Source organism: Leptopilina boulardi, unplaced genomic scaffold (genome assembly GCF_019393585.1).
Source record: "Leptopilina boulardi isolate dan_hultmark-lab unplaced genomic scaffold, ZJU_Lbou_2.1 LbouV2_193, whole genome shotgun sequence".
NCBI lineage: Eukaryota > Metazoa > Arthropoda > Insecta > Hymenoptera > Figitidae > Leptopilina > Leptopilina boulardi.
The window spans coordinates 24,603-45,073 of record NW_026137744.1 but is presented as its reverse complement, the minus strand read 5'-3'; the positions used below and the strand labels follow the sequence as shown (position 1 = coordinate 45,073).

The following is a 20,471-nucleotide window of genomic DNA, read 5'->3' as shown; positions in this document are numbered from 1 at the left end:
ATAAGCATAACCTTGCCCTTATCGTCCTTTTTAAAAATTTCGAATGCACGTGGTGAAAGTTACAACTTTTTTCGGAGAAAGTTCTAATTACTCAAAAATTGTTTAAATGGGCATATCTTTTAAACGGCTAAAGATTATTGATTTTATTTTAAATTTAAATTATTTATCATTATATTTTCAAGACAATCTACGTTATCTACACTTTTTAATTATTAATTTTGCCAAGACGCCAAGTTATTTTATGGAAAATAACTAAATGTAAAAAATAGTTAAATAACCCGACAAGTAAATTTTATAATTTTAATTAGGAAAAAATAAAATCAGCTCAGGAATTCCATTGTTACTTTACAGCAACAATAAACCGAGGAGATGGAGGGATAAGGAAAAACACTATTTAAACAAAATTTATAGCAGTTACACTATTTATTGCTAATCACTTCAAGTTTGATATTTAAGAAAGGGACAGAAAGCCGTCTAACAAGATTCAATTTGATTTTAATAATTATTATTATTTTTAAATAATAATGAGATCGATTCAGAAGGAAAACGACTCATAATATGTAACTGGGAAGTCTGCCCATTTGACGACAACGATGACGCCTCGTGCCAAAAATTATAAATTTATCACATTTTAAATTTAATTTCACAAAAAGGCACAAAACTAAGTTTACACTACGGACACCAAAATGAGAATGAGAGCAAAATGGCTGACGAGTTAAACTTGAAAGCGTCGCTAAACAGCGGCCTCTCTTTTCGGTGTCATTGAGATCAATTAATATTCAATAATATAATACCCGCGACCGATTGCCGATACGCAGTCGTCGATCACGCAGATCCCTGCACTATCCGATGTTAAATTGATTAATGTAAAAAGTCCATAGGAAATTCACTGCCCATATATATATATCCCATAATAGTTCGACAAATCGTCAACAAAAAAGCAATTTCGTCTTCCTGGTGTTCTTGAATATTCGGGACTCTGATCCAAATATATACACCAGGAATGAAAAAGAAAATTAATAATAATAAAATTAATTATAAAGTCGATAAAACATTTTTTGGTTTTTTTTCCTTTGTTTTTTATATAGGAAATTTTATAATTTTGATAGCATTCCTTTTCTTGGAATATTGTTAAATGGTTGGGGAAGAGGATTAAGTGAATGTTTTATTTTAAAAGCATCAATGTCAGTGATTCGAATCGGTTGTTGATCTTCAGTTATCTTCGTTGCTGCGATTTGTTCCTTCAATTCGGAAGGAACTTCTCCTGACGAAATCGCATGAATGGATAATTTTTTTCGAAACTGCGCATTATCGCTTATGTAATTCTGAAATTAAAATTTAAAAAATTATTTTTCGTCCTATTTACTTCTAGATAAATAAATTAAAAAACAAAAATTTGGTTCCTTGATAAAAAAATTGTATAATAAATAAAATTATTTATTTAATTATATTGTTTAAATGATTCATTAAGTCGTTTAATTAGCTTTTTAGTTGACAATATATATTTATTAGATTACCTCGTAAAATTTACATAACTGTTCCTTAGTTATTGTCCTCAAATACGTTGCTTCTATTTTTTTTCGGTCAAAATTGTATACTTGAGATGAAATTTCATTCCAATAACTAGAGAACATATTTGACATTGTTTCCGGCTTTCTAAGTTTATTTACTGCGAAAATTTCCTTATTTTCATTGAATTCCTCTTCACACATATTTTTGATGTAATCCTGTTTAAAAAAAGTAATTTGTAATTGTATGTATGTAAAAAAGGAAAATAATTACATTAATATTATTAATTCATTTTCTGTCAAAGTCCAACAATTTTTTTCAAACCTCCATCGATTTTATAAATATATTAATCCGTTCTTCAATGTTTTGGGGATAATTACGGCCAGCTACAGTCAATTCTAAGCAATTGATATCATTCGATTTTTGCAAATCACACCACACGTGTCCCAAATCTTCTTTAAGACTCAAAATTTCAAAACAAGGTTGTCTAATTATGTCATAAAATAATTCAAGAAGCATATTTAACTCTATGGATTGTGATCCAATTTGATAATAATAAATATTCGTCGCATAGAATTCTTTACTAGTGCAAGATTCATTATTTTGTATACTCTGCGTTTCATACCAATAGTTTGAGCCTGTAAATGGAAAGTTAGGGGAAAATTAATTAATTAATAATTAGGTTTCTATACTAAAATAATTTAGAACTTAAGAATGTCAGGTGTTACCTGGTGCTAAACTAACTTCTCGAAATGGAACACATTGCATAGGTAACAATGGTTTAATATTTCCTTTATTAAAATTGTGAGCACTTGTTAGTTTCGATTCGATTAAGGATCCAATTTTTAGTGCTTCGTCTTTTGTAATATTTCCGTAAATTAAGGATTCAACGTGTATGTTCGAAAAGAACAGTTGCATATAATCCCGTGCACTTTCAACCGTTAATTCTGAAAAATTGAATCGAATTTAAATAAGAATAAAAAATTAGTCCATAAAATACTAGTTTTCAAAAATCTTATATTTTGCCTCAAATATATAGTATGGTAAAACCTACGTGTATATGCGCCCAGTAAATCATTTTTATCCCAAGCTTTTTCAGTTAATAATACTGAGCAATAGTATTTTGCCTGACGAAATGGTGGATAGGCATCTAAATTCTCTAAATCTATCATATACTGAAATCAATTAAATTTATTCAAAAAATAAATATAAACAAATTTACAAATCAATTTAGTTTTTTTTTATTTTTTAATAAAAAAAATTAAATTTCATCATATACTAACTTTTTCCTTCATGTTTTCAAAATTTTTTTCATTAATTTTGAAATTTATCATTTTATCCATAATTTTCTCTATTAGAACGTCTTGCTTGTGATCATATCCTTCAATTTTAAACTAAAATAAAAATTTAAACAATATAAAAGACATTTAGAAGAAAAAGTGTACTTCAAATGAGTAGCGTACGCTACTCATTTTAAAATGCAACAAAAATGAGACTAGGTTTTTTCTGTGCACTTACATTTATGCCATACGAAGTAGCAGAGAGAATAAATTTTAAACCAATCAAGTCGGCACATTTGGCATAATCTTTTAACGAGTCTTGCAGTAGTTTCACAAACATGCAATTATTATTGAAATTTATTGGATTGATGTAAGCGAACGGACTGTAAAAGAAATTAATTAAAAATATATGAATAAAAATTCGATCTTATATTTTCTTTTTCAGTAGCGATAATTTTTTATTAAAAAAAAAAATGTTACCTAACAAAGTTAAAAGTCATATAAGCTTCTGGCAAAAAAAATTCATCATCCTGCTTGAACCAAACTCTCATAAATCGTGTATCTTGAATAATTTTAGGATATTTTTCAATCTGAAAATTTATATAATTATTATTTGTTCAGTATGACCATATGAAATTATGAATTAATTATTTTCAAATTAAAAAATAATAAGTTTACTATACAATTCTGAAAAAGTTGAATTTGAACATTTTATTATAATAAAATAATTAATGACACACAAAGCAGACTTACGACTGAATTCTCAAGTTTCAAATCAAATTTAGTCGGAATTAATTCGTTTCTCGTTGGCAATTTCAAGTCACAATTATCACCAGCATTTCTCCACTTCTCAATGAGATTAGCTGGTATTTTTTCCTTTTTAAATTTTGATTTGTAAATGGGTTCAATTTCCGTAGCAATATTCTCGAAAGATTTGTCGAAAATGTGAACTCGAATATTTTCCGGAGTCAAATAATCGACGAGCTTTTTAATAAGATCTGGTCTCCATTCAAAGAATAATGAATTAAATCTATTAATTATTTCTTCAATTGGACAATCTGGCATAATATTTACTATATTAGAGACATAACTAAAACATAGTAAGAATCGGAAAATTAAAAATTCTTGCCTTTCCATAAATTAATCTATCTTTTTAAATTCCATTTCGGTTTAATTTTTTTTGTATATTTTTTGTTGGGACTAAGTTTTGCATTTCAAACTACTAAAGTAAGTCTTATTTTAAATATCTTTAAAATTAAGTATCTATAGTACAACTGATATAACTGCCTGGACAAGTTGGTTCAAATCTTCAGATCGATTATTTTTTTCTGCATAAAATTTTTAATTTTTCAATTACTTCAAACAGATAGAAAAAAATTGAACAGAAATAGAATTCAGAAGAATTAAAAATTCTCAATTTTTCTTAATTTCTCGCTTCTTACAGGTAAGGTACAGTACTCCTTGAAATGGACTTCATACATAATACACCCTCATCAGGATAAATAAACTAAAAATGTATAAAAATTGATATAAAGTTTTTAAAAGACCACAATTTATACAATTTAAATGATATGGGCTTCGAGGTCGTTGATTATTATAAATCTTTAGTCAGATTTTCATAAATCTAACTAGTGTGTAATGATAGTTCGAAATCCGCCGGTAAATATTTGTACTAAATATTGTCGTATGTCGATAAATATATTACCAACCGCTGAGTACGCAGACGTAGTACCCGATCTCGCCGAGCTCTCTTGCGTGCGCCCAGCCCACCGATCGGCTATATAAGCTGTGCTCCCGCAGAAAATCGTCACACTCGTGCCAGGCTCGGTAACCTTCCTCCCAGATATGGCGAATTTTAAAGTTATGGAGAGGGGTACAAGGGGTAAGGGGAAAATTAGTTCGACCCTCGTGGTAGGTGGCGCTGTCCTCGAGGTAAATCATGTGACAACAGCGCGTTATTGTTTTGAATTTAAAATTTGGTTATGGCTTCGCGGTGTTTTGAAGTTTTTTGATCCTGAAAATGGAACGTGAAATAAAAATCCACGGAGGAGTGTGTGTTGTGCCCGGTTGTGGTTACTGCAAGAGGATTTGTGGTAAGAAACAGCATTGTCATAAAATACCGAGGAAGGAAAGCATTCGGAAAAAGTGGTTAGACAACATAGGCTGTCAAAATTTAAAGAAACTCTCGAATGAAGAGATAACATCAAAGGAACTGTTTGTTTGTCCGCATCATTTTTTACCGAATTCTTATTTAAGAATACGCAAAACGGTGCTTTAAGATTAAAAAACGATGCAATTCCAACTGAAAATTTAGTGCCAAGACAATGTGAAGCTCCAACAGTTGAGATTTCACCTGAGAAGGAAGCAGCCATAGAAACGAGTGTCCAAAATTTTGCATCCACTTTAGAAGCGAGTGAATTAAATGGAGAAATAATTTGTGAGAATATTAATAATTTGAGTAGCGTAAGTATTCTTTTTTAATTATGTGTATATGCTTAACAAATAATTTTTGATTTCTGTCAAACAAATTGGTCTTTTCATGTTTTTATATTTTGTTATGAAAATATTTTTTTAAAGATAGATTTTCTAGTTTCCTTTGTACAATTTTATGAAATTACAGAAAAATGATGCATATCTTATTTTATTAATAAAGTTTCTACAAAAATTTGTATCTTTTTACAATATGCTTTGCAAAAAATATTGAATATAAATAACTTTGCATTTTTTGTCATCTTTAAATTTTTCCTGAAAATTAGTTTAATTTTTTTTATAACTTTTTATGGAAAATTTTCTGTTCTGTTTGATAATATTAAGTTTTATCACTAATTTAGGTTATATATAACAATAGGTTGTTATAATATTACAAATAATTTATGTGAAAGTTTCATTAAAAATAAATTGTTCACAATCTCTGGTTTATAATTTAGTTTATAATATATTTTTCCATAGTCAATTAATAATCATTCGACACCTTATGTGGATGAGCCTATGGACACTTCAACGGAGCAACCAAATTTATTAAATCAATTAAAAGCGACTACGGAGCCAATGGATACATTGTTTGCGTCACCTAACATGCCAAATAAAGTGGAGAAAAATACAGAAGGTGGTAATGTACACTTGGAAGAAGAATTTGCGGAACGCTCAACTTCATTCGAATCTTCTAGGGTTTATGTAAGGCCAAATAAACAATGTACTTGGAAGCAACCATCTATTCCATCTCCGAGAGAACAAAAATTGCTTCAAAAATTGCAATCGAAGAAAGCGAAATTGTACAACTTGCAGAGAAGGTTGCAGAGGTATCAATTTTATAATTAAATCTTAGACACTATTTGGACACGATATTCAAAAAAATTTTCATAATAGAAAAATTTGTATATAAATTTTGAAATTTTTTCTATTCTTATTCTATTTTTATGTTGAATTAAATATACGTCTACAGTAGTTATAATAAATAAGAATAAAATTTCACTTTTTATTAAAAATTGTTTTTTATCTGTATATATGAAGCACTGAGAAAACGATTTTTTAAACAAAATTCTTATGGTTGATTCAAACTTATTTTATCTTTGCTTTACGGTTATACACATTTAAGTTTAATTAAAATATATTTTTGGTTAAGTTAATATATTTAACTTAAAAACTTAATATTTGTTTGTTTCAAATTAATTTTATTTTTTCTATTTAAATGAAAATTTTGAAACATATATTCCTTGTTTCATTGAAGTAAAGCATTCTTTGTGTCAAATATTTATCATTTAAACAAATAATATTTTTAAATTAAATTTGAAAATTGTTTTCAATTAAATATAAAAACTTATCTTGAATTTAAAAATGAAAAAATCTTTTTCTCAGTATGAGTAGACTAGGATAGCACGTCGAGTATTTAAGTGTAGTAATTAAGCAATGTAATAAAGTTAATAAATACGTTTTATTTATAAAATTAATTTAGTTACTAACTAATTTAGTTCCAACCACCTACACTTTCCTTTCATATTAGATGTAAGCGCAAGTTGAAAAAACCACAGGAATGTTTAGAGACGAAAAAATGTCAGCGAATTCTCCGTAAACTGACGAGAGTACAGCAATCATTTGTAGAAATGGTACTTAGGAATGGTCTCAGAAATCCCTCCGGCAGGCGATATGAGAAGGAGGAGCAAATTTTATGTTTGTCCATTTATAAAACCTCTGCTAAGGCCTACAGATATTTGAGGACTTTCCTACCATTCCCGTCTGTGACAACTCTTAAAAAGATTTTAAAAAATATATCGATGGATGCTGGGGTAACCGAAGAAACTCGCTTACGATTAAAAACAGCTGGACAAGCCGCAGTTTCGGATAAAGAAAAAGCTGTTGTTGTAATGTGGGATGAATTACTGTTAGGTTTAGGTTTGCATTATGACGAATGTAAAGATAAAGTTGTGGGATTTGAAGATTGGGGTAACGTTCGAACAAATAAATTTGCTGACCATGGGCATGATACAGAAAGAATGAAAGGAAGCGATTATATCCTACAGTGTAAGTCCATTATTTTAAATACTTTTATATTTTTAAAAATAACGGTAACTTATTTAAATATTGTTCTTAAAGATGGCTGTTTTATTTTATTTGACATGGAGATAATTCCATTGTTTGATCCACCTCATTTGATTAAGTGCGTTCGAAATAACTTGATTGACAAGGATCTCGAGTTTGATGTTCATCCTAGTAAAAAATCGACGGAGAGAAAATTCGCTTCTTGGCAAGACATCGTAAATGTATACGAAATCGACATTTACGGACTACAAAATCAAAGGTTTTTGCCCAAGTTGACGGATAGACATATTTATCCTAATAAAATAAAGAAAATGCGGGTTAAAAATGCAATCCAAGTTTTTAGTCTCTCTGTTGCAAGTAGATTGGAAGGCTTAGCAGGAGGCAGAGGTACTATTTCTTTTATAATATGAACATAATTTGAAAAAATTATTTTTACCTTTTAAACATTCTTTTAAAAATTAGTGAATCGAATATTTAATCGAACTCAATTTTTTCTTAGTCTTTCTACATAAATAGTATAAGTCAAAAATACTTCTTTTCGTACTGTACTTATAATTTTCTTTAGAAAAATCTTGGGAATAATGTATCATTATTTAAATTATTTTTTCATTTTTGAGTATTTTTTAAAGATTTGTAAAAAATAAAAAATTGGGATTTTCAACCTTGCAAAAAATGTAATAAGAGGTAAATAACTTAACTTTAATTTTATATTTTTAATGTTAATTAAGATTATAATTTCAGAGAGAAATACATCTTTAGAACCCAGAAAAGTTCCTGAAGAAGGAGTAAATACTGCTTGGGTTTGTGCCTTTTTCAATAAGCTGGCTGATTCATTCAATGGAAAGGTGCGAAGAGATGAACATAGTTCATTCCGAACTCTATTAAATGATGATAGCTTTCACATCCCTTTTTTTAAAGAAGCTTTGTCTGTTCTGAGTCGAATGCGATATGTAGACCGTAAGACTAAAATTCCTGTATCTCGACAACCACCAACTCTTCGGAACTTAGTCTCAACTGTACGAGGATTCATCAGATTATGGGACAAACTAAAAGGTTTAGGTTTCCAAAATTTAAAAACGAAACACATTAACCAAGACCCTTTGGAGAATTTCTTTTCAAGAATAAGAGCTTGCGGAACCAAGAAACCGACCTGCTTTCAGTTTATAGGTTCCTTTAAGACCTTGGTCATTAATAACATGAGCAAAAGTCGTTCTGAAGGAGCAAACTGTGGCGATGATGAAAGTAACTTTGTTCTTTCTTGGCAAAATTACTTCGGTCCCACTGATGATGAACCTCAAATGCATTGCACTCGACCTGTCGTAAATGCACCACAGTCCAAGCTCAAAGCAATAGCTTGTATGACCGATCCAATTCCGGAAAAAGGTACCATTTCGACAGCAACTGATGTTATAATAAAGCAGATATTTAAAAAATTACCATCTATGGGATCGTGTGAAGAATGCAAGGCAGTTATGGATAAACTTGCTTTTACTCCAGCAAACTCTCGTCTTTTTTCGCGATCTTGTCTAGAGAAAATCCACTCTGACTTGAAATCTATTCTTCAAAGGGTTTTGAGTTCTATTCTACATGAGAAAGGCGTTGTCACCTTTTTATTAGACTTTTTAAAAAAAGAAGTCAGGACTGACGTATTTACGTGTCTTGAGCACAAATATCAAACTGTAAATTTTTTTTTTGTCCTCTGCGTTCAACAGTACATCGCGTCAACGACAGCTTTCCTTGTTGGCATTTTAAAAGGAAAAATTGTATATAATCTGAGCAACAAGCCAAATGCCAATTTCTTTGTTGTAAAAGCGTTAGCCAAATGGCAATCTGTTCTCAAAAGTCAACACACTTTCTCGTCACTGTCAAATCAATAAGTGAAACTGACTTATTTTCCTAATATCCAATGTTACCGTTTTCAAGAAAATTTTCCGGAAACCGGAAAATTTTAATAAACTTGGGAACTTTTCATGGAAATGTTTCAATGAAACCATCTCTATTAAGTTTTAATATTTTTAAAGTATGTTGTCAAAAAGTTGTTTAATAAATAAAATTTGTATTGTTAAGAATTTTTTAACAACATACTTATAACAATATTAAAAATATAGCGATTATACCTTGAGAAAGTTTTGCTGAATAAAATAAGCTTTTGTTTTCCAAAATTGGACAAAAATTGTGATTTTTGTCTAAACTGAAAAAATAAAATTAAAATGTTAAAATACACATAATTTAATGAAAGAGTTTGAACTATTAGCATTTTTTTGAAAGGTGTATAATTAGACCTTCTAAAAATGTTTGCAAATAATTTTTATTATAATTTTGTATGCGTTAAAAATTGTTATAAACAATATTTTAGTTCTGAGGTTATACAGTGCCTCCTTAATTACCCAGTTGTCCATTATTTAATTTATTTAAATTAAAATCTTTTTGGAGTTATCGTAGATGAGTGAAAATCAAAGAAAATGATATAATTATTTTTACAATTGTAAATATGTTAAGCACCTCGTTGTGAATGGTTTCATTTAAATTAATTTTCTGTAATTATTATTGATGAAATGATTGTCTTAATTTTGGAAAATTTCTTTTCAATATTTTAATTTTTTTAAATATATTTTTACAAAATTATGTATTTATTATAATTTCATAACCTCTAAAAAATATACATTTATATGTGCTTGAAAATGAATATATAAATATACTTTTCTTAATTTAATTTTTTTTCAATAGGTATAAAAAATTAATAAAATTAAATCAAATTAAATTAATAGAAAATTTTAAAAAACGAATATACAAATAATCACTAACATATTCAAATCAAAAGTTAGTTGAGCCCTCCTGTCAGATGGCGCTTCGTATCAAAAAGTACGGCCATATTAAATGCATGGTAGGTTACCGAGCCTGCACTCGTGCTAAACCGAGTCGAGGAGGGTATTATCCTACTGATAAGGGGTTTTACCCCGAGGAGTCTTAGTCCAGGACTTTTACTCTGAACATGTATCGTAGAGAATTTTACTCTCGTTGCAACGTGGTTTTACCCGTTGAGACAGTAATTCGGTTTTAAGTAAAATAGTGTAAAGTAACGTAACATAATGTAAATTAACGTAACGCAATGTAAAGTAACGTAACGAAATGCATAGTAACGCCTTATTGTATTCACGTAGATTATTTCTGTTATTTCTCTTAATACTCTATTCTGTTTTACTCTTAGTATAATTTGAACACGAGTTTTACTCGTGGTTCACCAGTATATCGCGGATTTTTAGACAGTATAGTAGTAGATTTCACGGCTCATCGTATCCAAGTTGAAGTCGATATCGTTATGGCTCAAATAAAGCGACTTACCAGATTGATGCCGATATTCCGATTCCGCGGCTGAACGTATCCCGATAAATGCCGACAATCGTTGCTTGAAACCGACTTCCGCGATTTACCTGTTACGCCCGTAAATTTTTCGACACCTTTAAATATGTAAGTAAATAATTTGTTTTTGTTTATAATTAACCCTGTTATTATTTTTGATATTAAATCAACGAACCCTGGTTCGGCAAGCTAAAAATTGATTCTCTAATTACAAACGTTACAAGTGTATTCCAAAATCAAGAAGACTAGAAACAGGAGGTCGAACTCGGGTAGTGGGGGTATGTATTGAGAAAGTGCCAAGAATGGGAGTTGGCTTTCAAGAAGGTACACTGTCCGTCAGACCATTATAAGTACTCTGCGCATACTGTGGAAGTGAGGTTAGAATCGGAATGTTGTTTGGTTTTGTTGTCAAATTTTGTCTTGGATTGTGTCAACAAAAATTCAGTTATTATAAAACTTTATAAGGTAATTATTACAATATATTTGATTATAATGCTTATAAAATTTTTCATCGGAATAAGAATTAGAAATAGAATTAGAAATATTAAATATATTGATTTTTATTTAATACTTTATTACTTGATACTTTGTTTTAAAACAAACAATATTAAATGGAATTTTTTATTGTTATATATATTCAACATTATTTATTATCAACATAAAATGCTAATCCTTATGAATTTTCAATCCAAAATTTTTTTATAGGACTCTGCTATCAAAATGGAAAAAATCAAGCAAAGTAAATCGCTGAATCAAATTCAGTTCAATTATAAAAATGGAATTTTAAATAATATAGATACTTTGCAATTGCCAAGCAGAAATTGGGTAGCAGTAAAAAGCCCAAAGAAGGAAATGAAGTTTATAAGAGTTGAAGAGGATCATAGTACATATTTAGCAGTTTGCTTCGATTTGGAATTAAATGTAAAAATTTACTACCATTCTGCATTGATGAAATGGATAAAATTTGATAATCCTACACGAAAAGAAGAAATGGAACAAATTTTAAACACAGTCCATAATATTATTGTTTCTGGAAAAATGTACATACAAAACATTGAATGTTTATAAAAAATGAAATTCGAAATTATTATAATTACATGAAATGCAATAATAATATTGACGTATAAATATTGTAACATGCACATATAAAATTGATGTCAGGTATTTTAATAAAAAAAATGTCAATAAAATTATATCCACTACTTTTCGGAAAAGAATACATACTTCTTTTCTTTTTGTTACATCCTAATACGCAACACTTTCTCACCATTTTGATATAAACAATTTTATATAATATTAATATTATATAAAATATATGTATATTGCCTTGGCAACAATTGCAACAATCTTGACAATCTGTCAAAAAGACAGAGAAGACGTTTCAAGATGCGCAGAAGACAGAAATTGGTTTACCGGACACTGTACTCTCACCGTGGCTCCTCCCAATCTAGAACAGTGTCGCGAACATACCGCTCTCTATGGGAAATGAGTGTAGTTCGACCTCCTGTTTCTAGTCTTCTTGTCCAAAATGTTGAACAATTTTTCAAAAACTTTCAAAAATTAATTTGATTTACTTAAAAATTTTTATACTTGGTGGTTTTCGTTCTCACAACATTTTCAAAACATTTTTATTATTAAAACTTTTTCAGAAAATGTAAAATCTTTAAATTGTGAATTTAAAAAAATATTTAGAAATATTTTTGGAAAAAATGCATTTTTTCAATGGGATGATATTACAAATATATATAATTACATTATAGAATGGTTCCAAATGTTCCTGCTTTTTAATCATATTAATATATTGAAAGAGTACAGTTATAATATCGTCAATGTGATTGAGACCATTTTTTGTGAGATTGAAATAAATTTTAAAAAAACTGAAACCTCGTGTATCATCATTTTTAAATAGTTCGACATCATTAATCACTCTAATCCATCCCTTTTTTTTTAAAATTGAAAGTAATGAATTTTCTTCTTTGTATTCAAATAATTTCTCCAAATAAGACACAGGCTATAGCAAAATAAAAACTAATTAATATTTCTGTCAATTAAATAATAAATAATGAGATTATTGTATTATATGTAAATATAATAGATATAAACATACAGAAGATTGATAATATTCCCGTAAATCCGGAATAGGAAATATTATAACCATTTTTTGCTTATTAACGAATGGCATATACCATTTACACTGTAATTGTTCTTCATTAAAAGGATGAGTCCACTTGGGTGCTTCTACGTTCTTATTTTCTATACCCGAAAACATATTTACAACCATTTTTTCTAAATCTTCCAAACTCTCTGAAATAGTTATTATTTTATGTCAATTACTAAACTGGTACACGGTTCGCGAGAAGGGTCTTTAATTAAAAATGTCGGGCTCATCTGATTTTTTTCTTCTAAATGGTAGTTCGAGATGCCAGGATGTCAGTCCAATAGTTTTTAAAATCGCAAACAAATGCCCCACCCCTTAAAATAGCATAAAACCAGAAAAAAAATGAAAAAATCAGGTTTTTCGTGGAAAAAAATACATGATGCTTATATTTTGATAAATACTTTCAATTTTTTTCTGGAAATAGTAGTTCGAGATACACAAAAGTCTAATTATATAATTAGTAACGTCTTAAACCAATGCCCACTTCTTAAAACAACATAAAATCAGTGAAATTATGAAAAACTCTGTTTTTATATGAAAAAATAAATATCAAGTTAAATTTATTAATTTTTTCATTATATATCTTCCTATATTACAAAAAGATATCGCCGCCGCCTCCACCGCCGCTGTTTCATGAATTCTTGACCTAGGAGGGGGTGAGTCGCAAAGGGATTCCCCCTAGGAGGGGGAATATAGCCGCAAGTCCCCTCCCCTCCCCCACCAGAAATGACCTAAATTTTGAGGTTATGTTCGTTTCAAGGCTCTGAATATAGCCGCAAGTCCCCCCTCCCTCCTCTCATTTCCCCTCCTCCGCCAAAAACGACCTAAATTTTGAGCACGAAGTAGTATAAGGAGACGTAACGCCATGCATTCAAAGCAACCCCAAATGCGTGTCCTAGAGTTACTAAGGTTTTCGAATAATGCTCTTGTAGCGCCTCTACTGAGATAAATCGGAATCAAAATATGTCGTCTGCTATCGCGTAAACAACTGTAGTTGACAGCAAAAGTGTTTTGATCACGAAGTGGTTTTGATAAAATATTGTGTAATAAATAAATAATAAAATAAATATTGTGAAATATTAAATATTAGTGAAAGTAAATGAAAGGTACGTTTTTCATTAAGAATTTAACAAATAACTTATGTTTTGAAGATTAAAATTACAACATTTATCATAAATATTACTTTATTTTAGGTTATTCATTAAATATTTGGAGAATAAAATAATAAATATAGAATGTAGTTGCTGAAGCCAAATATGGATTTTACAACATTCAATTTTACAACTTGCAAAACCAATTTAAGTATGATAGAATTGCCATCAGAAAAGTGGTGCTACATTCAAGGAAATGAATCTTTCCTTGCTTTTTTGAAATTAGAGAATGATGATAAGGCGAGTGTAATAAAAAGAGTTGTTTTGTATAGCGATTTAAGTATTAAAATTATTATAAATAAAAAAATTCATCCTTTTTCAAGGTTTGTGAGAATCGAATCTGTGGCTGACTTAATTTCATTATTAAAAGCTGTTGACGAATTAGAATAATCAAAGAAATGTTAAAGATTAACGTTTTTTATATAACAAATGTACTTATAATACTTGTATACTGTATACTGTACAATTTTATTAATTCCTCGCTATCTGTGCTGTTACATAAAAAAGTATAAAAATGACTTAATCAGAGTAAAATTTTCTTTTATTTATTAATTTAGTTTTAAAAAGATAATCTTTTTTTCAGTTCTCTATATATACATCATATTTACATCGGTAAAATTAAATATAAAATATACAAATATAATCTTTAAACGAATGAATATCTGCAGTCCGATTTATAAATGTCTATTAATTAAACAAACAATTAATATCACTTTCCTTTAAATATTATCACAGTTAAGTAAATGCCTTAAACAAGTGGTGCTTTATTTTATGTCATTTGTTTTTTTTCTTTGAAATTTCAAGAAACTTTTTTCTTTTTTCGTTTGGGCATGCGAGCACGTGATAAATTTTAATTCTCTATTTCTCCACGCGCGGCGTCCTCATCGCATTATTAGAAAAATGCGTAAACTCTAGGACACGATTTTGGGGCTCACTTTCACCACAATCTACTATGGGCGTTACGTCTCCTTATACTACTTCGTGATTTTGAGGTTATGTTTGTTTTAAGACCCTAATAAAGCAGTAAGTCCTTCCCCCTTCCCTCATCTCTCTCTGTATTTCCCGCCAAAAATTACATAAATTTTAAGGTTATGTAAATTTCAAGACTTTCAATATAGCCGCAAGTGGAGGTGGAGTTCCCGCCAAAAATGACTTGAATTTAAAGGTTATGTTCGTTTCAAGACTTTTTAATAATTTATTGGTTTTTAGGCAATTTCATTGAAATTATTTTTAAAAATAATTTCTTAATGTCGATTTTAATTTATTTAATTATTTATTGATTATTAATTTAATTAATTTATTAATTAAAATTTAATAATTTCAATTTTAATAATATTTATTTAGATTTCAATGAATTTGTAATAATAATTCTTTGAAATAGGTAATTCATTTGGAAAAATAAGATTAATGGAAAATTAAAAAAAAATGATTAAAACAGGGGGGTTGGCGCGCGAAGCGCGCAGGGGGGCGTAGGCCCTCTAGTAGTATATATATATACCCAGATAACCAAGCGTACTAATCGTTATTTACGAGTACGGCGTACTAGTATTATACTAGTTTTATACAAGTACAAAATAATTATATATGTCGTACCAGTACGGTACTAGTACAATAAAAGTATGTCGTACTGTTAGAATTGTAAAATATGATTACTCGATAAAAGTATAGTACTAGTACAATACCAGTACGTCGTACTTCTGAAATAAGAAGCACAACATACTTGTACGATACAAGTATAATACTGGTACGTCGTACTGGGAATCTTTGCTGGTAATGCCAACCCAACCTCACTTTCTTGACAATTGTCAAATATGAACGCGTCACTGAAAACGGTGCATTAAATGTTGGTGAAAAAAGTCGTTTATGATGCAGCAAAAGAGTTTTAACGTTTGTAACTTGTGCTTCTGTACTCATCTTGAATATCCGAGATTAAATTTATATTAAATTATCGATCTTTATAAGATTTATATTCTTTTACTTTGACATGGTGCCATGGTGTTATTTCATTGAAAAACATCAAAATCTTTTACATTTATAATGAGAAAAATTCATAAATTCGGTCTTGATCATATTGATATATTTTTAAATTCAATTGTGTGTTATTTCGTTATAGTTTTTCTTATACATATAACATATTTATAGGTTAGGATGTGATAATATGTTTTTCAAAGCAAATTTCAAAGCAATTTATAACATCAAGTTTAAAATTCTTTTGAAATAATGTTTAAATGTAAAGAAATAATCAATTAATATTTGATAAAGTTAAGTAATTAAAATAATATAAAATACCAGATATTTTAAGATAAGTGAGAATACAAGTTACATATATGATGTAAATAAAAAAAATGATTCAATAAAAATGAATTATTATTATTTCAGTTCTCCCACAGATTTTCTTTTGAATAATAAATGAAAATAATGAAAATACTATTGTGGGAAGAGAAAGGGGAGGGTATATAATATTTTATATTGTACATCATACTAGTATTGTACCAGTACAATAACAGTACGTTATACTAAGTCACAAAAGTTTTCAGTACGTCGTACTCGTATAGTACTCGTATTCTACCGATATTGCATACCGGTACGCCGTACTAGTACAGTACCTGGTACCGTGCGAAGGTACATGGCTGGTACAGTACTAGTACGTCTAGTACGTCGTACTAGTATTATACTACTACCGTACTAGTACGTGTGTTATCTGGGTATATATATATATATATGTATATATTATGTACATAATTATTTATCTATTTTTTTCATATAAAAACAGAGTTTTTTATAATTTTACTGATTTTATGTTGTTTTGAGAAGTGGGCATTGGTTTAAGACGTTAATAATTATATAATTAGACTTTTGTGTATCTCGAACTACTATTTACAAAAAAAATTGTATTTATCAAGATATAAGTACCATGTATTTTTTTTCCTACGAAAAACCTGATTTTTTCATTTTTTTCTAATTTTATGTTGTTTTAAGGGCTGGGGCATTTGTTTTCGATTTTAAAAACTATTGGACTGACATCCTGGCATCTCGAACTACCATTTAGAAGAAAAAAAATCAGATGAGCCCATTATTTTTTACTAAACACCCTTCCCGGGAACCGTGGGTACTTTGTGTGAAATGTAGAATAAATTAATAAAACAAAATATTAAGAACCTTTTCCAAAAACACTAAGAGTCATAATATTTGACGAATACCATTTATTGTGAAAATTAACTACTTCCTGTAGAACGTCAATGTTTTTCTGTTTTGGTATAATGTCAAGTGTCTCTAAACTGCCCTTGTTAATTTGAGAATAAGGATGATTTGGATTTGCCGATGAATGCTCAAGCTGAATATAATTATTAAACTCAACGTTAAATTCCAATGCTTTTTCGTTTTCAAAATTGATACATTTGATTTCTTGTTCCATGTTTGCTTTTGTAAATTGAGGTTCGAAAAATAATTTGAAAAATCGATCCAATTCTCCCTCCAATTTATCAGCATTTACATGAAAAGAGTAACAAGTGTTATCGCAAGATGAAAAGAAACTGCAGATTTCGGTATTTTGCAAAAGGTACTGAGCGTAATTACTTTTCATCGGACTTTGTATTTCTTTATTTTTATTTCTGTTTTGGAGCATATGTTGGCACAAACATGATAAACCTGGAATCTCCCGTGGATTGCTTAGAGAACCTTAAAAAGAATTTAAAATGGAAATTGGCATTATTTATTTTTTTTTACATCTTTTGGATAATTTCACATGAGATTTTGACAACCTTACACGAAAAAAATTTTGGTGCACCGGTTGTACTGGTTAGTTAAAAAATTTTTGTACTTTAAAAATGGACATCAGTTATTCCGGTTTGGTGCAATTTATGTCCCCTACAGTGCGTCTGATGTCCCTTAGAGCGCTCGCACAAGAAGTGACGGAGCAGTGTGCAGGATATGATTCAAATGAGTTAGAAAAGGACAGAAATACCGCTCTTTCTTTTTCTATCTCATTTGAAACACATCCTACACACTGCTCCGTCTTTTCTGCCTGCACAGGCAGCCAGTAAGAGCCATTCAGAGAGTCAGTAGATTTAAATTTGAATTTTCTGTCTCTCTTACTCTTGTACCTTTGCTGCGTGGTGGGGGCTGCCTTTACAGTGCTTCTGACTTTTTCCTTTTTTATTCTTCTTTTTTATTTTAAAAAGATTTTTTCTTTTTTTAAGAACAAGTGCTTCTGACGCACCAAATCAGGATAACATTTGCCCTCAACCCATAGTACAACAGTTCTACCGTAGATTGCGCATCTGATGCACCAAAAATTTTTCCATGTAGTCATGTAATGTTTATTAAAATCACATAATTTAGTTCTGCACGGAAAAACTTTGTGCAAGAATCATTCCTAAATTTGACGCAACCAAATCTCATATCCTCAGTTCCTGAACAAATGTAGGAATGATTCTTGAACAAAGTTTTTCCGTGTGGCGTTTCTTCAAAAGTTCATTAAAATATTGCAAAACTACTTTACTAACAATCACCAAAAGTTCATGTGACACACTGAGAAAAATATGGTATTGAATCAATAGCATTTTTGCCAAAGGTATAAAAATTATTGATTCAAAAGTATATGTTATAGAATCTATAAAATATTTTACAAAGATATATAGCATATGCTTTTTGAATCAATAATTTTTATACCTTTAGCAGAAATGCTGTTCATTGAATAGCATATTTTTCTCAGTGCATAAATTACATTCGATAGAAATTTATTAGAGCTGTGCAAAAGTTCGAATTTTGTATGGGCTCGGATGGAATATTCGATTCGAGCCCATGTTAATTCTTATGGAGCGGTTCGAATTTTAAAAACTTGCACAGCTCTAAAATTTATGTAGATAACTGAATTTTTATTCGACATAAGAATTAAGTTGGACAGAATTTTGAAAAAAAATTTATCTATAAGAAATACCATTTAACAATTTCTTACTGATAGCTTAAAGTGTCTTGACCCTTAAACATATAAGTTTAATGTATTTACAATTCAGTCTTCTGTGACCATATGAAATTTTAATCACGATCATTTACAGTAAATTTATTTTTAATTATATTGTTTCTTTCCGCGCTTATAAAAGCAGTTCCATCGAATAAGCTCGAGTTAGTTCTATTCAATGAAAATTTTGATAGATTTTATTCTATTGATTGGAAATTATAAGTCAGATGAGATTTCTGTTAAATTTAAATTATGTCCTAAAATCTCCAATAGTGAACTCTGCCAATTTTTGGTTAGGATAATTTTATACCCTCACTGCACCGGATAATTAAGGATATCCATTTGCTTGCGGCAGTTTGGATATTCCTAGGATAAACTTAGGATATCCTAGGGATGTCCAAACCGCCGGAAGCAAATTGATATCCCTAGGATATCCCAGGGATATCCTTAAATCTCTTGTGCTGAGAGTATAGAACACAATACTTATATAAATAAAATTAAAACATTACTTACCAACTTGAACATTTAGAGCTGCAGCACATTTATTTGTTGTCGGATTGCTAATTAACAGAACTTTCATTTCATTGGACAATATAAGGCCTCTATATTCATTTTTATCATTCTGGAACTTTTTAATGTTATCACTTCGAAATTTCACATTTTTCATGCATGTGTCTTTTATTGGAAAAGATTTCATCTCCGAGGATATTCCCCTAAAAAAAGGTATACATACATACGTTTTCACATTATACGAAACAAATGATTATAAACCGTTAAGGGAAACCGGCTACTATTGTACAATATCAACTTTTTACCATACATTTCATTGGCTTTGAGCAATCTCTAAATATTCTCCGATTTCGAAAAAATACGGGTATTTATCTCGAAAAAATTGATGGATTAGAGCAAAACATTTCTGATTTTTTGGACCACACCCTAATATTTAAATATATATATATGACAAAAATTCATACTTGCAAGAAGATGATTCCGTTACTGATAAGTCAACATTTTCACTAAACGATGTCATTTTTTTCAAAATTTCAAATTCAATCACTATAAACTACAAATTGTTTTAAGTGAAGAATTTTTTTCATTTATATATTATAGGAGCCACCTATTTTACGTCACGTGATGTGCTCCATTTTTCAAAATTTCATTAATTTTCATTAAAAAAAAATTAAATGAAAAATTAAATATAAATTTTTCATATATTTCGACAATTGTTAAATGTTAAGAAATCTCTTAAAATATATACATACCTTAATGTGTGTAGATTATAATGTTGCTTCTGGCTGTTTGTTTTCATTATTTTTAAAATTATTTCAATTGTATTAACTGTGTATATTCATTCTTGAATATGCTTCATTAGCTCTAGTTAATTTAATTTTTTTAATTTTCTAAATTGTAATTGTAATTTCCTTCAATTGTACCACCGTGCTGGTACAATAGAAGAGTATATATTTTATAGGTATAAAAGTTATGTTTAATTTAAAAAAAAATCTTCTTTAACTGGA

At 29.2% G+C, this 20,471-nt stretch overlaps 2 protein-coding genes across 2 annotated transcripts; one reads left to right on the top strand and one right to left on the bottom strand.

Annotated features, from left to right (window-relative positions):
- Positions 1-200: 200 nt before the first annotated feature.
- LOC127277972 (insulin-degrading enzyme-like) lies at positions 201-20,001 on the bottom strand. The gene is made up of 15 exons (XM_051299441.1): positions 19,929-20,001; positions 19,468-19,667; positions 17,154-17,672; positions 12,793-12,989; positions 12,439-12,696; positions 4,232-4,296; positions 3,543-3,879; positions 3,270-3,379; positions 3,028-3,172; positions 2,793-2,903; positions 2,564-2,684; positions 2,238-2,456; positions 1,834-2,147; positions 1,518-1,727; positions 201-1,325 (listed from the first exon to the last, which is right to left on the bottom strand). Exons 1-15 carry the CDS (start codon positions 19,982-19,984, stop codon positions 1,095-1,097), a joined length of 3,093 nt encoding a protein of 1,030 aa, XP_051155398.1. The 5' UTR covers positions 19,985-20,001; the 3' UTR covers positions 201-1,094.
- On the top strand, positions 6,682-7,831 carry LOC127277973 (uncharacterized). Its single transcript, XM_051299442.1, has one exon. The coding sequence runs from the start codon at positions 6,890-6,892 to the stop codon at positions 7,733-7,735; it is 846 nt and encodes a 281-aa protein (XP_051155399.1). The 5' UTR covers positions 6,682-6,889; the 3' UTR covers positions 7,736-7,831.
- Positions 20,002-20,471: the final 470 nt, after the last annotated feature.

Coding starts and splice junctions, on each gene's coding strand:
- LOC127277973 (XM_051299442.1), top strand. CDS start 6,890: ATGGTACTTAGGAATGGTCTCAGAAATCCCTCCGGCAGGCGATATGAG.
- LOC127277972 (XM_051299441.1), bottom strand. CDS start 19,984: ATGACATCGTTTAGTGAAAATGTTGACTTATCAGTAACGGAATCATCT. Junction 2,685..2,792: donor TTGAAAACATGAAGGAAAAA/GTTAGTATATGA, acceptor AATTGATTTCAG/TATATGATAGATTTAGAGAA. Junction 1,728..1,833: donor TATTTATAAAATCGATGGAG/GTTTGAAAAAAA, acceptor TTTTTTAAACAG/GATTACATCAAAAATATGTG.